Here is a 20287-nt window from a genome sequence, read left to right on the forward strand (position 1 = left end):
CTTAATCGCGGGGTCAGTGAGCCCCACGTTGGGCATAGAGCTTACTTTTACACTTAATTAATTTTTTAAAAATGTTTCCATGGATACCTGAACGGAATGATCACACTCCTAACTTCCATATCTCCAAGAGATGAGTAGTAGGGAAAAGGCCAAGATAACTTTTTGTTTAACTTACATATATAAGAATAACACTAAAAATTTTTTTTCTTAAGATTTTATTTATTTATTTGACAGAGAGAGACACAGCAAGAGAGGGAACACAAGCAGGGGGAGTGGGAGAGGGAGAAGCTGGCTTCCTGCGGAGCAGGGAGCCCAATGCAGGGCTCGATCCCAGGACCCTGGGATCATGACCTGAGCCGAAGGCAGATGCTTAACGACTGAGCCACACAGGTACCCCAACACTAAACTTTCTTCTGATTTACTCACCTTTTTTTTCTCCAGTCCAGTTTTCCTTCATCTTTCTTGGCTTGAAGGTAGGTCATCAGGAACAAGTACAAAAGGATTAGCTAGTATAAGACTTCTTTCCCTGAAGCTATATTTCTTCTGTTAATTAAAACACTAACCTGAAAAAATTCTAGATATCCAGAATTCCAGAAAGAAATAGAAATTCTGATAAGAAAATCAGAGAGTTTTCGGACTTTTGGTATGTGGCCTTTCAGACCTGCCATTAACCATAGGACTATTAATCCAAGTTGTCTTACATAAACCAATCATTTCTGTTTCTGGAACAAGAGGTGCTGTCAGGAAAATAGTTGGCATTAATAGAAGTCAAAGTGAGGAGAAAACCTGACTCCATCACCTCCAAGTGCTCTAAGGCAATTGTTGCTCCTAAAAGGTAAAAGCCATCAGGGCAAAATCTTCCAAAGAACACTGTAATTCCTTTTGAGTTCTTGGATCTAATATACTGGCCTAATGAAAGGAAATGAAAGGAGGTTAAGAGGGCAAAGGTGGGACTTCTCCGCACGTCCTACCTTCCAACTTCATCATGAAAAGGAGGAAGCCCAAACTGAAATGAGTTAAGAACTTCATCTCCGAGAGAGGACTGTGGCTTGGCCCTGAGTTGAGCACCATGAAGAAGAACAATAGGAACTCTACCACAAGGATCAATGAGCAAGATGCCATCTCCATCCCACCCTCCCAAGATCCAGGAGATCTTCAAAATATGTTGAATGGAGGAGAGTATGCCCCTTTTGTATCTCCTCCCATATTAGAGAGCAATTTTATTCAGGTTAACAGGAGAGGTGAATCCATTTACCTTCATAACCGAGCCAACTGGGTGACTGTAGGCATCTGCTCTTCCAGTAAAACCCACAAGACCCCCAGTGTGATGCTTCTGGCACATCTGACCCCTGAAGCTCAGAAAGATACAGAACCCCTGTTTCAAAGTCTCCTGACATCTCCTTCGCCAGAGAACCTGGTGCTCACCAGGTTTCTCCCTCTGCAGTTTGTGACTCTTTCTGTGCACGATGCTGAGAATATGCGCCTCAAAGTAAAGCTGGTGAGTGATCGAGCCTACTACCTACAGCTCTGCGCCCCTGCGTGTAAACAGGACGCCCTCTTTTGTCAGTGGGTGGAACTCATCTCCCTCTTGAATGAGGAGAAAGCCAAAGCTTCCAAACTGTCAGAAGTCTCAAGCCTCTCAGAAGTCACAAATAGCACAGACATCACAGGCTCGACGGACATCATGGATATTGCAGCGTTCACAGCTCTACAGAGCCCACCCCTGTGCACATGTTCAGACCCCGTACATGCTGCAGAAAGCACTGATTTCTCAGATTTCACAGATGATGTCACCGATGTCACCGACATCACAGATGTTCCAGAAAATGAGGTTAGAGAGACCCCAGATATAAATATTGTCATAGAAGTCACAGAAGTCACAGAAGTCACAGACCTCTGTGATGTCCCAAACTGCTCAGAGGTCACGGTGGTGTTTGAAAATGATGACATACTAAGGGCCAAGCAAGAGGAAAAGGAAAAACTAGGAAACACTCTGAAGTCTGGGTGTCTACGTGATGCAAAAACTAAGAACGAGCTCAGAGAACCCTCAAAACATGGCACCATCTCAAATGTAACACTGACTTTCCAAGGTGAACGATGTTTTCATACTACCTTGACTCAAGAAGAAAGTGAGACAAGTTCGTTCAAAGGGATGAGTGCCAGATCCTCTGAAATAAGGACAACTGAATTTAAAGGCACAGCTCTTGAGGCTGAAGAATCCAGGAGCATGAGAACTGATTCAGTCACCTCAGATAAATACAAACTACTAAACTAAAAAACAAGCATGGCTCAAGAAATAACTACCAACACAAGAGAAGAACCAAGCAGTGTCTTCCATGTGGCAGAAATAAAGGCTACTACTAATCAAAAAAAAAAAAAAAAAAAAAGGGCAAAGGTGGGAGCAAACAAAAGGAGTGTGTGTGTATATATATATATATACAAAATTTTTGAATATATATATATATATTCAAAAATCTCAAACCTGTTTGTAAAAATAACCTAAAAACAAAGGCATTCCCTCTAAGAGACTTCAACTGGGATAACCAAGCAAACTGCAAAATTTCAGGGTCAGTTCTTAAAAGAATAGAGAACGATACTGAAGAAGCCAACATTTATTCAACTTTGTATTCCTCATTTCCAATCTATACAACTTTGTCAGGTAATCTGGTTGGATGGCTTCCTCAGGGAATCCCCAGTGTCACTATCTTTAGCTTTTTTCCCGGTGGGCTGATGGTATTTTCCAGAGAAGTCTCTGCTACTCTCCCATCTGGATATTCTTACACTATGCTTTGAAAGCAGCTTTTTAGTCCTCCACTCTTCAATATGAGCAGATAGCAAAGAATTACTGAACATTTAAGAAAAAGCTGCAATACTAAACAGGAGGCAAAACAAATAGGAAAAGCAACTTGGAGGAAAAGAGTCTATGCAGGAAGGAGAAAAACCAAGAAAGAAAAAATAATTATTAATATCCTCAAGAGAGACTGACTTTACATCCATTAAACAAGAACACAATGACACTTTAAAAATCAAGAAAACAATGGCTCTGAAAAGATTAAATATGCAATTAAAACTGGGAAGGAAATAAATTTAGAGAACGGTCTAGGAGGGTCAATATCTAAAGAACAGTGATTCTAGAAATGGAGAACAACAACAACAAAAGGAACAAATCATAATGAAATAACTCTGGAAAATGTCTCAGAACTGAAGGACATGAATTTTCAGAGCAGAGAGACCCACTAGCACAGACTCCCATCCAGACATGTCTGGGACATTCTAGAACATCAGGGTAAAAGTGAAGATTCTAAAAGCTTTAGGAAACGAAAACAAAATCAAGAAAATGCATCAAGAATCAGAATAGGGGAGCCTGGGTGGCTCAGTCAGTTGAGCGTACAACTCTTGGTTTTCACTCGGGTCATGATCTCAGGGTTGGAGGGTTGAGCCCCACATGGGGCTTCACAGTCAGCAGGGAGTCTGCTTAAGGTTCTCTCTCTCTCCCTCTCCCCTGCTTGTGCTCTCTCTCTCTCTCTCTCTCAAATAAATAAAATCTTAAAAAAAAGATGAAAAAAATAATAGAAAACTAGGCAAATAACAAAGACTATTAACAAAAAAGTGTACAGGAAAGGAAACCAACCATAGTATCCTAAGTATCTCAGCTGTCAAGAGTTTTTACATAATCACAATCATATAAATACTGAATAATGATCTAACAAAAATTAAAACTAACTGGGAGGATCAGAAAACAGGAAGTGTGGAGGTGCGTGGGGGACAGTTGTGACTATTCTCTTCCATGGTGGGAAATCAAGTTATAGGCAAAAACTGGAAAATAAAAAAAGGTAACCAAATATTATTTAGAAATACAGAGATGCATACTTAATTAGTTAAGAGTATTGAAAACAACTGGCTCTGGGGAGAATATTCATTTTTAGGGGGAGAAAGGGAAGAAGGAAGAATCAGGGGATAACTAGTTTTTGTAACAAGCCTTCTAGAACTACTTCATTCTTTAAACCCTATTCATGCATTTCCAAATTTAAAAAAAATATATATATATATATATATTGGACACATACAAACAGTAATAATTACAGTGGTAATGATTAAAACATACAAAACATGCTATGTGCCTGGGACTGTTCTGAAGTCATTACGATGTGTTTGATTCAAATGCACAGTCCTCACAGTAACTACCACAGGCTGGGTGCTATCGTTACCCCCCTTCCTACAGATAAACGGATGTGCAGGGAGGTAAAGTAACTTGCTTCATGTCATACAGCCAAGAAGGGACATAACTAGGATTTAGACTCATTCGGGCTTCAGCCCCCATACTATTACCTTCTCAAATAATGAATTAAAAACAGATGGGAAAGATGTTCATCAAAGTTATCAGAATGGCTCCCTCTGAAGAAGAAAAGGAAATGTAACTGGGGAATGGTAGGAAGGGGGACATCGAGTTTACCTAGAATTTTGTTCTTTAAAAAAAGAACTACAGGGACACCTGGGTGGCTCTGTCAGTTAAGCGTCTGCCTTGGGCTCAGGTCATGATCCTGGGGTCCTGGGATGGAGCCTCATGGCGGGACTCCCTGCTCTGCGGGGAGTCTACTTCTCCCTCTCCCCCATTCCGCTCATGCTCGCTTGCTCTCTCTCTCACAAATGAGTAAAATCTTTTTTAAAAAATTTAAAAAATAAAAATTAAATTAAATAAAAAAGTAATATAATTATGATAAACTGTTAACATTTAATTCTGGATGACAGGAACATGCATGTTGTACCATTCTCTGCAGTATTCTACAGCTCAAAAATGTTTACTAGGGGCACCTGGGTGGCTCAGTCGTTAAGCGTCTGCCTTCGGCTCAGGTCATGATCCCAGGAGCCCGTGTCAGGCTCCCTGCTCCAGGGGAAGCCTGCTTCTCTCTCTCCCACTCCCCCTGCTTGTGTTCCCTCTCTCGCTGTGTCTCTCTCTGTCAAATAAATAAAATCTTTAAAAAAAAAAATGTTTACTAATAGGGGAGAAAAATCTGAATGAGAGCAAATGAAATCATCATTACGCTTAATGATAGGTCAGTTAAGAATCCAAACTCTGAAACCACACAAAGTGGAATCCCAGCTCATACTCATTAGCCGTGTAGCCTCATCAGGCAAGTTGCTTAACCAACCCTGTATTTCAGTATCCCCTTCTGTTAAGTGGAACCAACAATAGAACTTACCTCATAGATGCTGTGATAATTAAATGGTTAATCCTTAAAACAGTACCTATCACTCACACGTTTGCTGCTGTGATTACTACTGTATTTATCACCCAAGCATTGGCCACTGTTAGGTAACATCTTGTTTACTCTTTGCCCACTAGCCTATAAACTCCAAGAGAACGGGGACCTTGCTGTCCTGTCCTCAGCTGTAACTCTAATGCCAAGAACTGTGCTTGGCAAGCGGCATTGCTCAAATGAGTGTGTTAAATAAATGTTGACCTTTGGTGATTAGGAACTGCTTGTACTTTGCCCTGCAGCTATTTTACTCTTCAGTACATGCTTCTGTTGTTCCTTCTGCCTAGAAAACCTTTCCCATCTTGATGCCTCAGCTCAGGCATCAGTTTTTTTTAGGAAGGCTTTCTTGAGGTTGGGCTAAATGCTCCTCCTGTACACCCATTGTACCTTACGCATAACTCAATCGTAGCACGTGCCATACGTAGTATACTGAAACATGTATGCACATCTCTCTACCCCCACAAGAAGCAGTGAAGCATAGCAATTAAGAGCATCAACTCTGGAGCCAGACTGCCTGCATCTGAATCCTGGCTGTGTCACCTTGGACAAATTACTTTATGTCCCAGTCTACCTGGCCTGTAAAATGGGAATAATAATAACACACAGCTCATAAGGTTCTCAAAGGATTAAGAGTGTATTTGTATTTGTAAAGCACTCAGAACAGTCCCTAGTGCATAGTAAATATGTAAGAATGTTAAAGAAGATGTGGTATATATATACAATGGAATATTACACAGCCATCCAAAAAAAATGAAATCTTGCCATTTGCAATGACGTGGATGGAACTAGAGGGTATTATGCTAAGTGAAATAAGTCAATCAGAGAAAGACAATTATCATATAATCTCACTGATATGAGGAATTTGAGAAACAAAACAGCAGATCATAGGGGAAGGGAGGGAAAAAATGAAACAAGATGTAACCAGAGAGGGAGACAAACCATAAGAGACTCTTAAAACAAACTGAAGGTTGCTGGAGTGGTGGGGGGTGGGAGGGATGGGGTGGCTGGGTGATGGACATTGGGGAGGGTATGTGCTATGGTGAGCGCAGTGAATTGTGTAAGACAGATGAATCAAAGATCTGTACCTCTGAAACAAATAACACATTATATGTTAATAAAAAAATGTAAGGATGTTAAATTATAAAAATCCTGTTGAAGACAGACACTATGTCTTTGCCCATCTTTACATTCTCTGAAATTGGTGACTATTACACCAGTTCAGACAAAAGGATTAGTGCCCAGATTAAGTCAGCTGCAATATGATGAAAGGGTGATGGATAGGAGACATTTTAGAGGGATAAAAATCAACAGAAGACACTGCATGATTAGAATGAGATGCACCATAAAGAAGATAAAATTAAGGATGACAGGTTTTGGATCCTTGATGGATATGGTTCTATTCACTAAGATGGGAAATAGAAGAAAAGGAAGAGTCCTTGGTAAATTTTTAACAACAAAATGTTTCATTCAATGTTTACTGACAGAAGAACACTTTTAAAAAAATAATTTGAACCTGACCAACCATGACAGAAATCTGGCACATTACATCTAAAGGAATTTAAGCTCCATGAAGACAGGGACCTTTTCTGCTTTGTTTGCTGCTTTATTTCCAGCACCTGCAACAGTACTTGGCACACTGTAGGCACTCACTGTAATTCTGTTGAATCAATGAAAGGATGATTTAAGTAAACTTCAGCTATGTCAATTAAGCCAAAAAGAAATAAGCATCTACTATAGGCCCAGCACTGTTTTAAATTCCTACAGGGAATGCAGAAAAAAATGTCATACTTCCTTTACCACATGAATAAATTACTGTTTTGCCTAACATTAGTAATTCACTATGTTATGCACTACAAAATACAGCCAAGTTCTGAAAAGGAAAGATATGGTAAGGGAGATGTATTCGTGGAGAATCTAAGCCCAGCCCTGAAATATAAGCAAGATTTCAGTAAGTTGAAAATAAAGATACTCCATGGTGAGTTGTATGAATAAAGTTACAAGAAAACTAAGAAAAGGTTTTGGTAAAGTGGGGCTACAATCTAGAAAAGCCAGAAAGAAACAGAGCAAATAAAATGCCAACTCCCTCTGGGAAGAGTTTCATTTTCCCCACTCCTAAACAGAATTAATTGGTCCCCTTCTTATAACTCCAAACACCATGTTCCTTCTGTTATATCCCTTCTCACACCGATCATTATGATCATTACACATGATCATTACACGCTAGCCTCCCCTAGCTGACTAAGAGCTACTAAAAGATAGACAATGTGTCTAGCATAGTACCTAGGACGTAACAGACAAGACTGGGCAGGTAGAGAGGGAATTTATATTTAAAAAGATAGCCAACAGGGGTGCCTGGGTGGCTCAGTTGGTTAAGTGTCTGCCTTCGGCTCAGGTCATGATCCTGGAGTCCTGGGATCGAGCCCCGCATCTGACTCCCTGCTCAGCAGGGAGTCTGCTTCTCCCTCTGCCCTTCATTCTGCTTGTGCTGTCACCCCACTCTTGTTCTCTGGCTCTCACTCTCTCAAATAAATAAATAAATAAAATCTTAAAAAAAAAAAAAAGATAGCCAACAGATAACTTTGCAGGTGTTAGGGAATAGCAGTAACATGAAATAGATATTCAAAAGATTAGTCTCTCACTTTACTGTAGTTTTGAGTACAGTGTAAATTAAAACTGGATAAATAAACCCAACTTCTCTCCAGACCTCTAAAAACTTAAGACTCAAATGTGGGGTGCCTGGGTGGCTCACTGGGTTAAGCATCTGCCTTTGACTCAGGTCATGATCTCAAGGTCCTGGGATCAAGCCCTGCATCGGGCTCCCTGCTCAGTGGAGTGTCTGCTTCTCCCTCTGCCCCCCCACCCCGTTTGTGTTCTCTCTCTGTCTCAAATAAATAAATTCTTAAAAAAAAAAAAGACTCAAATGCGCTTATAAATTACTTATATAAACATTTGGCTAAAATGTTTAAAAATCTGTTTCCCAGGTTTATTACTACCAGTCTTTTGATATACAATTTAAAGTAAAAATACAATATGCAAAATCAATAAAAACAAAATCTTACTCAAATTCAACCAGTTCCTTTTTACTGTGATTTAAAAAAAAAAAAAATTAAAAACTTCTATTGAGTAGGATTAGTATACTATCTCAGGACATGAAAAGGTATCTCAGGGTAGACAACAGAAACATGAGCAATCTAAAGCCAAGAACATTCTACTCCCATGAAGCAACAAGCCCCTCAAAATCCTGGCATGAAATCTTTCTCCATATTTAAACTCTATGTACTATTCAAAGTATGCTGGTAACTACCTGATCAAAGAAAAGTTAACCAAACTACCTGATCATCTACTGTAGCGGTCTTCCAAATAGAAAAACAAATTTTAGAAGTAATCTATTTGCTTCTATAGAACACATTTTAGACAATCTTCAACTGAAATTAAAACCACACTTCCTCAACAGAAAAACTTTTAGCTAAAAAATAGTGAGGGCTACTAAAATCTAAAAGAACACTATAACAAGATTTTGGTGGGTGCTTAATAAACATCAACATGCCAACCAGAGGAGTTAAGAGGGCAGAACAGTAGGGGGACCCTATTCTTGCCTCATCCCTCGAACACAGCTAAATAAGTAAACATCAACATGCCCGAACCGCACAGCAGATGAGTTCAGCTAGAACAGTATGCTGCATTTGCAGCCAACAGCAATCATCATCAGGGTAGAGAAAGACAGGTTTTTCTTGTCATCTTTATTCAAGTATTTCACAGCAGTTATATTACAAATTACAGTAAATGTTCAAAATTCCAGAATTCAAAAATTAAATAATTTACTTCAAACTAATGTAAAATGAAGTCAAATGCAAAACATCAATTTAACACAATTCTAAATTAAACTATAAACCCAAAACAGACCATAGCTGATGAAGTCTACTTAATCTACAAAGTAGACATACATGACTGAAACCAAAAAGGACTCCCAAAATCTAAATAACTGAATGTACAAAGATGCAGGTACAAGTCCAAATTCAAGCTTACAATGTGATTACAAATTATAATTATAGTAACAATGGCATTCAGCTACGGGACCTGACACTGAAGATACCTACTGAATAGCACCATAGCTGAACCAACTTAATCAAAAAATGGGAAGATATTACCACCCCACTCCCTAAAAATAAAATCCAGTAAACCTACAAATACATTGGCATATGAGAAAAAAATCAAGTCATGAAAGGACATAAAACAAAACAAAAAAAATTAATCACAGGTGAGATTCAAGCTCAAAAACACAATTAACTCCACAGCCATCAGTTTCAACCCTAGTGCGGTTCCATTATCTTCAAAAAGCTCCCATGGTCCCCACAGCTGAGCATTAACTATTGTTGGGCTGTGCTGTGATACATATTTTACTGATCTGAGAGCAAAGTTTTACACAGGAGCTATCATTTATAATGCTCACAATAGGAAATAAGAACAGAGGTCAATTTGTACATATTTTTGCCAATGCTATACAGCAAAAATTAAGAACTTACAGAAAAGTAAACAAAATTGAGTCCACTTGGATAATTTCACAAACTGCTTTAAACTATAGAACCACCAGATATCTGTAAAGTAAGCAAAACTGGTATGTGGGTTGGGGGGGGCGGGAAAGGGGAGCGGAGAAGGTGATACAATTTCAGCTAATTGTTCTCCCCTTGGCATTAGATTGGCTTTCTCTTTAAGACCTAAACTGTTCAAAGTGGCAGTTCCTATCATACTGAGGTTGCCTCCTATTTCTCCATCTATATCAAGGTTAAAATAAAAAACTTGATCTTTTGGAAGCATTTTAATGCTGAACATAAATAAATTTCCCTTGTCAAACCCACTGATGGCTCAAATCTTAATTAACTTGTACAAATTTAGTGACCTACTAAGAACATGTGCGTTTTTTTTCCTTTCACAAGTGCTGCTGTTACTTGAACAGAATGCTTTTGAATTAGAGTAACTGGAATAAATATTTAAAAAAAAATAGTGCAGCAAGAACCTGAGACTTGCAAAAAACCCTTTTAGCAGAAACTTGCTACAAAAAATCTGCTACATCTTATTTCATCAAATCTTTAAATTCTGTAACAATTTCCATCAAAATACAAAATGCTAATGTATTAGACAGTAAAATAGTTTGAACTGGTATGATGGTAATAAATACTAAAGAAAGCATGAAAATCCTCCCAATAATCAAATTAGAGGTTTCAAATAACCTCCCCTTTAAAATGGTTCATCGTTAATCGCACTTGCCCACCTTAAAAATACAGTGTGTCTACATGGGTAGCATCTTGAATTATATGACTAACTGAATATTATGAAAACTTCATAGACTAGGTATAAAGAAAAAAGTGGCATTTAAAAAAAATTAAGCTATAATTAGAAGGCGCAAAATGTTAATGTAAATGCAAAGAAGCACTTAAGATTACTGCAGTAACCTACGGCCAAAGTGTGCGCTCTGCGCAGGCATAGGGCACACTACAAACAGCCAGAGACAAGGAGACAAGTACCTTAGCTTCAGCATGTAAACGGTGGCAAAGTGATTACAGGACTCTGTAAACACTATTGGTAACTAAAAAACAAAAAGCTGAGGTAGCTCAGTATCTCTGCAGTAGTCCAAGACCATTTGCTCTAATTAAAACCCAAACTACATGTGTTGCATATATTGGAAAGACACACCTGCAGCTAACGGCTATAATGAGTGAAGATATCAAGCCAACTTGTCAAAATTTTCTACTTTTTTTTGTTTAAAAATCATCTGATAAAAAAATGTCACTGCACTCCCTTTGCCTCTTTGCAACTGCCTAGACTGTGTCTCCAAATTTGTAGAAAGTTTTTGTAAAACTAGTAACCCATAATTAATTTATGTAAGTACAATTCACAGAAATCACTCAACAAGATCCAAAATGGGTTCCAATCAAAATGAAGAGTTGTGAAGGTAAGCTTATGGTAAGAGATTTAAACATTAATACTGTTATTCAAGGACCATACCAAAGCTCACCCGCAACTATGCATAAATAAAATGAATTTTATGGAGCTTCTGACAAATTCCTCTTTTCTGTCCACTGGCAAGTCCTGGCTTTAAAACAAAACAGTAACAATTCACTATACATGAAATCATTCTTCTCTGGGAACTCAAACATGAATAACTATTATAAATTGCCACTGAGAGAGGAAAAGAATGTTCCCATCTATCTAATTTCTGGTCATCATTGTCAGCAATACTGTAAAGTGTGTAAGTTTTTTGGTGGACTGTGTATTATTTGTTGTTGTTGTTTTATTATGTGTTTCTTAAACAGAAACAGACCATACAGGAAAACTTACCATTTTAGTATATCGTGTGGCTTAATGACTGTCTTGATTGAGTTTTGAAAACAAGATAGGCATTTTATACCAAACACTGGTTGCTTCTTAATGACACAGAGTACCAAAACTTATTTTCAAGGTTGTGACCAAAGAGACATTCTAATTCATTTGCTACAAACAAGCCCATTCTTTTGTTTAGCCTTATCTTTCTCAAATGAATTAAAAGGCACATTAAAGGCAGTTCTAAAGAGCCTAATCTAATTTCATCCAGTTTCTTCAGTTTCCCACCAGAATATACCATAGCCAACTCTAAAATAGGTTTCAGTCCATTACCCAGAGGAAAAAATAAAAACAAATATGCTTAAAGGAGGAGAAAGGAGAAAGAAAAACAAAACAAAAACAAAACAGGTTGCCCACTGTTTAAACAATTCAACACAGTTAGAACTGCCCCATCCAGTTTCCTCGTGTTTGCTGGTCTGCTCCCTAAGAGAGAAGTCTCCAAAAGAGAGTGCACGAAAAGAGGAGCAGAAGTGAGAGCAGTTTCTGTAGCACCAAAATCTCCAATCTGTGGGGTTGTATTTTTTATTTGTGGAAAATACAACGTGTTTCTGAAGTTCTGTTTGGTTCTTGTAGGCTGGTTGGTTTCAGGTACCTGAGACAATAGCACCAAATTCAACAGAGAAAGAATGAGTGAGAGAGCACTTTACACCAAGGCTCTGCACATAATTGGTGCAATTTGAAATTGAATGGCTCAGAAGACTGCTCTGTCAGGAGCAGATTGGAGAGGATAAACCACTCATCTTGAAAAGTTCATAGGAATGTCTCAAACATATGAACTGTTCTTTCCATCTCCTACAAGGGGAAAAAAAAGTTCATGTTATCTATTAAAGAAAAGACAAAAGTATTATGGGAAAATTCACTTTAACTTAACTTTTTAGAGAAAGAATTTTAGATACAGGTTAAGCTTTAAGTATTTTCTGATTATAATACCATAGCTACTCCATAAGACTATCTGCCCTAGACACTTCCAAATGCCTCCTATTTGATATTTAGGCTAATGAAGATGATGCTAGTAACATTCAATGAGTACTTATTATGCCTGATATTGTACTAAGAAATTTATATATATAAATAATTTGACAGCTAATAAACAACAAAGTCAGAATTTGAGTACAGGTAGCCTCATTCCAGAGCCTGAGCCCCTCCTTTACTCATATTCTCTCAAAGCAAGATGAATGTATTCAGTATAGTAAAACTTGTACGAAAAGTAGAAGGCACTATTCCCATAGCTATTCACTCCAATCAGAGATGAAAACAAAAAGGAGTGAGGGGGAAAAAAAAGCCAGAAAGAGTCGCTGTCATCACCACAAGAAATGCCACTCACTGATGATTCTGCTATAGATCCCTGCTCTATAAAAGAGGCCTCCTCCCTAAAAAAGGCCCCTAGATTACAGGGTTCCAAGTCCCCTACTGAAAAATGTTTCACTGCTAAAGAGTATTCAATCCATTCAAGCTAATCAAACATCAACCCATGTGAATAAACAAGTTTTGGAATTTAAAAATAAAGAACTCTACCCTACACATTTTATTCAGATGGCCAAGTGTCCAAAATATCTAAGACATTTGGTTTTCCTTTCCCCCTTTAAACATCTGAAATTATATTCTACATCTCTGTACAATAGGCCAGATTATCATCTGATCAATAAATTCTCATATTAGATCAATAAAAATCACTCTTGCTAAATGTTTCATATTATTACTGAATAAGGAAAAAAGTCAGATTACAAAACAGAATATACAGTATGATCCCAATTTTTAATATGTATTCACATACTTATACACGTGTTATGCTCATCTAGACATTTTTTCTAAAGATTTTATTTATTTATCTGAGAGAGAGACATAGCGAGAGACAGAGCACAAGCAGGGGAGAGAGGGAGAAGCAAGCTCCCCGCGGAGCAAGGAGCCCGATGCAGGGCTTGATCCCAGGACCCTGGGATCATGACCTGAGCCGAAGGCAGACTCTTAACCGACTGAGCCACCCAGACACTCCATCATCTAGACATTTAAAAGACAGAAGATATCCCATAAGATTAACACTGACTAGTTTCCTCTAGATGGTGGGATGTGGATGATGTTTTTATTTTCTCATTTGTGTTTCTTATTATTTCTATATACTGTATAATGACAGTGTAGATTCATAAAAATGTGATTAGAAAATAACTTTTAAATGCTCTCTCCCTTTGATTCAAGTCCAGTATTATTGAACATGGAAAATAATCACATCCTCTACATAAAAATCTTTAATATACTAGAAATGCTCCTTGAGAGCAGGGAATTTGTCTCATTCATTTTTTGCAGCCCAAACATCTAGCACAGTATCTGGAACTACAGGCATTCAATAAGTATTTAATAATCAGACCACCAGATAAACAAACTAACTGGCAAATGAACAGGGAGTCTAAGTCACTTAGCCATTTAGTGGGTCTATGTTTGCTCAGATGACCTCAAAAAGCAGAAGTGTGGCTTAATGATGTAAATTATATGAACAGGTATAAGTTTATATTTATAAGGAAGAACTCACTACGGCCCAGAGTTATCTAGAAAGGGAACAGTTCGGGCACCTGGGTGGCTCAGTCGTTAGGCGTCTGCCTTCGGCTCAGGTCATGATCCCAGGGTCCTGGGATCGAGCCCCGCATCGGGCTCCCTGCTCAGCGGGAAGCCTGCTTCTCTCTCTCCCGCTCCCCCTGCTGTGTTCCCTCTCTCGCAGTCTCTATCAAATAAATAAATAAAATCTTTAAAAAAAAAATAGAAAGGGAACAGTTAGGGCACCTGGGTGGCTCAGTCAGTTAAGCATCCAACTCTTGGTTTTGGCTCAAGTCATGATCTCAGGGTTGTAAGATCAAACCCCTTGTCAGGCTCTGTGCTCGCCTCGGAGTCTGCTTGAGATTCTCTCCCTCCACCCACTCACACACTCACTCTCTCTTTCAAATAAATAAGATCTTTAAAAAAAAGAAAGGGAACGGTTCACCTCTAAGCAAAAGGACAACCACTCCTTCATGTGGCCATCTCATAAGACTAGATCTCATAAATAAGATGACTTTTAAGCTCTCTTCTAATCATTAATGGGGTGGCAAACAGGTCTCACTGCCCAGGCCCACTCCTTTAATCAGCTGTGGCTGCCTAGGTGTCAGTGGTAAGGACTGTGAGGCCATCCCCACATAGGCCCAAGTGATATGCTCAGTGATCTCAGTAATAAGCAAGGGACAAGAGAATTGTGACATGCTATTCTAGGTATTTGCTAACCCAGAAACCACGAAGTTCTGTTTTGATAAACAAAGAATCTCAGATTACCTCTGTCCTGAGATAAAATGATACAGAAGATTTATTCTTCAAACTATAATTCTTAATGAGTCTTCTAATCTTAAATCTTCAAAACATTCCTCAGTTACTTGGTGAAAGATACAGACTAAAAAAAATGTTTTCCTCTTTTTTTCTTTGGGACAAGTAAAAGCACGTATTTATTTATTCTAAGGATGAACTGAGCACTTACCTCTACAAGTTGTGATTTGTCATAATCTTTACGATGCCGATAGATGCACTGACTAAGAAGAGAATATAATCTCTCAAGTTGATCAACTGCCAGATTGTTGCTTTTATCTACCAACAAATCAAGCAATTTCTAAAAAAAATTAGAAGAGAATAAAGTGAAGTTTGGTTTCATTTTCACACTGAAACAGTTATATTCAAATGGCTAAGCAACAGACATCATAGGCTATGGTATAACAATGACACATTTAGAAGATTCAGACCATTCTCTAAACCCCTCAAAACACATATAACTCTTTTTTTACTAGAAGCCCTAAAGCACATATATTCCTAGGTTAAAGCAAGAGATTATCATAACTACTTTTATTCAACTGCCTACAAACATACTCAAATCTCTTTCCATTCATTTAAGACTGACTGGGAATAGCGAAGCTTACCTTCAATCTCTCATGATCAACTATAAGAGGTGGCACAGGCTCAGAGGGCTCTTCTGGAACCAGTTCCAGGCTTGTTGTTTTTGCCTGCTCTAAAATTAACTTACGATATTTCTTAACTTTAGAAGCACCTACAATTGAAAAAAAAAAAAAATGCACTGCAGCAAGTAAAAGTTAAGAAAAATCAAGCTTAAACAACTATAAATTCTTCTACCCACGACAAAAACTTTTTGGAATAAGGGTATATTCTTTAAATGATAATTTTTTTAAGTAAGTAACCCAAACTGAAGGAAATTAAACCATAACTATGAAAGCCACGTAATGCCAGAAAATCATCAATAAACACATCCACTTAAAGGAAGAGAAAAGCAATCATCACCTCTAAACACTAACCTATAAACAGTCTTCACTCTCTTTATGATAGCCATCATTTTAAAATTTAGAGCTTTCAGAATTGGAAGAAGGGAAGTAACCTAGAAAAGCAGATACTCACACCAAGTGAGGCCAACCTGTCTATATATTTCCCTTGCAAGTAAAAACAAAAAAAAATCTTCCTCAACATTAACTGAAATTTATTTTTCTCTTTTACACTGTCCAGATTTCTATTAGAAATTGATCTGGTTTCTAACTTTTTTTTTCTCTTAAAAATATAAACCCATTTAGGGGTGCCTGGGTGGCTCAGTCATTAAGCATCTGCCTTTGGCTCCTGTCATGAGCCCAGGGTCCTGGGATTGAGCCCCGCATCGGGCTCCCTGTTCCGCCAGAAGCCTGCTTCTCCCTCTCCCACTCCCCCTGCTTGTGTTCCCTCTCTCGCTGTGTCTCTCTCTGTCAAATAAATAAAAAATCTTAAAAAAAAAAAAAAATATATATATATAAGCCCATTTAAAGTGTAATAGGGCTAGTGATCTTTCCTACCTCAGAGTGAATTACTATAATCTAATTATTTTCCTCTCAATATCATACTGAGACCAGCCACACTGGGGGAAAAAAAAAAAATCACAGAAATTTTGAGGTGGCTGAGCATAATTTGACAGCACCAGGCACTCTGAGGACAGAGAGGGCAGATAGGCCATAAGCCCTAGGTAATGATCCCCTAGGTAAGCATATTCTAAGAAGAAGCCAAGGGGGAAGGAACACAAAGACAAACTCAAACTGTTTGAACTTTATTTTTTTTAAAGATTTTATTTATTTGTCAGAGAGAGAGAGCACATGCACAAGCAGGTGGAGTGGCAGGGCAGAGGAAGAGGCAGGGTGCCTGATGTGGGACTCAATTCCAGGACCTTGAGATCATGACCTGAGCTGAAGGCAGACACTTAATCAACTGAGCCACCTAGGCACCCGTTTCAGAACTTTATAGAGGACCTGTCCCATGTCACAGACACTAAGGAGAACCTTCCCCCTCCCTCCTGTGTTAGTTCTCTTATTCCCATGTCTTTAAACAATTTCCTCCAATCAATGCTTGCTATACAGATAAATAGTAAAAGAACGAAAATATTGCCTTGGGAAACATATACCTCCATGTAGCAGAGAAATTTTATATTTGAGATAGCCTCTAGAGTGAAAGCCTTTATTTATAATTCAATTAATATATGCTAAGAGTTTTGCTGAGACCTTACGGATGCTCATTACCAAATCCACGGACATCCAGGAGCCTGAGAACTTGAACTAGGTAGGTAACACTGCCCTGACAGTTACAAGTGAAAGCTTCAGATAAAGGTTTTATAGAACAAATATCTTTAAAGTTTTTAGATAACCAATTGAACATAATATTAATTTAAACCTTTTCTGCAAGCATACTAAAATCTCATAGTGAAAGAACATTACTCACCTCACACCCAAAGTGCCTTATCAGGAAGATCTCTTCCTTTCTCCCCACTCTGTCCCAGTCATTACTTAACCCTAGCTTTAACTCATGTTTAAAATTCTGTCTGTATGATAAATATAAATACCAGAATAAATATTGCCCTTAAAACTACCTTCTATTATTAAATATTGAGGAGAAAGAAAAATTCTCAACAGATAGCATTTAAGAACATGGGGCACCTGGGTGGCTCAGTCCGTTAAGCATCTGCCTTCAGCTCAGGTCATGATCCCAGGGTTCTGGGATCAAGCCCCAGCATCTGGCATCAGGTTCCCTGCTCAGTGGGGAGCCTGCTTCTCCCTCTCCCGTCCCCCCTGCTTGTGCGTTCTCTCTCTTTCTGTCAAATAAAATCTTTTAAAAAAAAGACCAGTACACACACATCTCTCTTTATCCATTAAGAGAATACTAAGACTGAATAATATCTTCCTACTTTCTAATTCTGCTAGAGGACTCAAAAACTGGCAGCAAAAAACTTTTCCCACATAGCCCGAATCCCAGGTTAAAGCTATATATACTCCACACCATTGAGAGAACATGACAGAATTTCAAAATAGCTTAGTTATAAGAATACCTGTTCAGGATGAAAATGTATATTCAAAGGGTAGATCTCTAACTCACCCCATCCCACTATGGGCTAAAGAATGATAAACAAAGCAGGGCTAGAAACTCCCAGGCCCCCTATTCTGCTCCTTCTTAAAAGAATCACACAGCCATAGGAAGGTGGGAGCTAGCAGAGTGCTCTGAGTCTGCAAGAACAAGGTAAATCTGACAGCACAGGTTCTACTGCTTCCTATACCACTGGCTTTACAAAGCAATAGAGCCTCTTAGACCCAACATCCCTTAGATTCAACTAACAGTGAATGCCTGGAATGAGTATAGCTCAGTATGTGCCAGGTACGAGAAGAGGTGATTAATATACATGACTTATTTAATCCCTACAGTGACACCACTCTGAAGTTTAATTTACAAGATAGAAAAACAAGGTTGGAGAGCGTAAACTACCAGCTCAAAGTCACATGATTATAATGAACAGGATTATAATGAACAATTCCATTGTTAAATTGAATTTAACGTGAGTGTACATGAGCGTAGGATACCACGCTGCTCTAGTATCCAAGTCTTCTCAGCCCAGCCTACCCCACCCCATTCTTATTAGAATTCCATCTTCTTAACACCTGTGGGTTTACTCAACCTTTAACCATAAATCCATTAGGATAGGGATAATAATCAGGTGGGAGGCAAAAGAGTAAGCAGCCAGGAAAGTAATGCATTCTAGACCATAACCCTCCAAAACTTCCACCAAAAATTTACTAGGCATGTGTATGTACACTTTCTTAGGGAAAAAGATGAAAACTTTTAACAGATTCTCAGAGGGGTATAACTGGTTATCAACTAGTGCTACTGGGGACCAAACAAAATATGCTACTAGTTAACTCTGGAATTTAAAATTTCAGATTTTTTTAAAAATATTCGCTCTACCTTCTTTATCCAGTTCTGCATCTTTAACCTCCACTTCGGGGCTGGGTTCTAACTTCTCATTACTGCTACATTCCAGGGCCTCTAGTTTCTCAGGATCATCTCCATGATGTTCATTTGAAATTTCTGGTTTTTCTTTTGACTGGTCCTCCGGGACAATCTTTTGTTCAGAACTACATTTGTCTCCACTACCACAGAAAGAAACTACTTCAGCTTTGCCATTCTGACACTCCAGAACTGGTATTCCTTCAAAACTGTCAGTGGAGGCCTCACCATTTAGACAGCTTCCTTTAAGGAAAGGCTCTTTCCTAGATGTCTGTTCTGGATTGAGAGAACCGCTGCTGTTGACAAGCAGAGACTCATTGGAACTTTCCTCTTCAGTAGATGCAAAGTTCTCCTTCGTGCCCGCTCCATTGTTAAGCCTCTGCCCCTGGTCCATGTCCATGATGTCACACGATGATTCGTCATTGGTCATAGAGAGGTCTCCAGTCTCTTCGCCATTTTCTTCATGGCAGTCAGTGCTTACCTCAAACTCTCCATTCTCTAGCAACTTCCTGTCCTCCGTATGGTTCTCATAGTCTGCAAATTTAGTGTCTTCTTCATCTTTTTTTAAATTATTGACTTTCCTTTTCTTAATAATTCCTTTACCCCACTGTGATCGCCGCCTTGATTTTCTCCGAACTCGAACTATTTTAGAGAGAAGGAAAACAGGTATATAGAACTTGGAGTGCAACACTTGTTTTACAAATGTTCACTATATTAAGACCCAAAAGAAAGTACACCCATACCAGTGTAACACACAAGAACTACTTAGCTCTTGACATCCATGCTGACTAATCCTCACAACCTACAAGTAGAATGAATATGAAGTCAGAAACAAACTCTGAAGAAATCTTTTTAAAAAACTGAGTATAAGTTTACCCAGCATTAATTTTTTTCTATTATCCTACATTCTACTTTACAGCTGTTCTTAATTCCTAACATCCAGGGGCCAAGCATATAATACTTACATTTAGGAAATGAGCAACCACATTACCAGGCTACCTATAAAATTGGGGGCCACAGACCCAGATTTCCACCAGGAAAATGAGTGCTTTGCCAGCAAAATCACCCCAAAGCTCCTAAACCATGAAAGAAAATGAATACATGATCCAGTATATCAGATAGAACTGTCACAGGTGTCCCACAAAGAACTATCCACACAGCGCCTGGGTGGCTAAGTCGTTAAACATCTACCTTCAGCTTGGGTCATGATCCCAGGGTCCTGGGATCACACCCCGCATCAGGGAACCCACTTCTCCCTCTCCCACTCCCCCTGCTTGTGTTCCCTCTCTCACTGTGTCTCCCTCTGTCAAATAAATAAATAAAATCTTTAAAAAAAAAAAAAAAAA

The 20287-nt window shown here is 38.6% G+C and overlaps 1 protein-coding gene and 1 pseudogene across 4 annotated transcripts in view; one reads left to right on the forward strand and one right to left on the reverse strand.

Annotated features, from left to right (window-relative positions):
- The first annotated feature begins 958 nt into the window (after positions 1-958).
- On the forward strand, positions 959-2300 carry LOC112820596 (Golgi-associated RAB2 interactor protein 2 pseudogene; annotated as a pseudogene).
- Positions 2301-8978: 6678 nt separating this feature from the next.
- Positions 8979-20287, reverse strand: part of ATAD2B (ATPase family AAA domain containing 2B) — a 161507-nt gene continuing 150198 nt past the window's right edge. For all 4 annotated transcript variants that reach the window (XM_025867806.2, XM_025867805.2, XM_025867804.2 and 1 more), the window contains exons 25-28: positions 18900-19583; positions 15563-15690; positions 15130-15258; positions 8979-12428 (exon numbers count right to left, since the gene is read on the reverse strand). In XM_025867806.2, the coding sequence (XP_025723591.1) occupies positions 12387-12428; positions 15130-15258; positions 15563-15690; positions 18900-19583 (983 nt within the window). In that variant the 3' untranslated portion in view covers positions 8979-12386. The remainder of the gene's footprint in view (positions 12429-15129; positions 15259-15562; positions 15691-18899; positions 19584-20287) is intronic.

The sequence above is a fragment of the Callorhinus ursinus genome, unplaced genomic scaffold, assembly GCF_003265705.2.
Source record: "Callorhinus ursinus isolate GAN/ISIS: 27379988/994484 unplaced genomic scaffold, GSC_fseal_2.0 scaffold10, whole genome shotgun sequence".
In the NCBI taxonomy this organism is placed as follows: domain Eukaryota; kingdom Metazoa; phylum Chordata; class Mammalia; order Carnivora; family Otariidae; genus Callorhinus; species Callorhinus ursinus.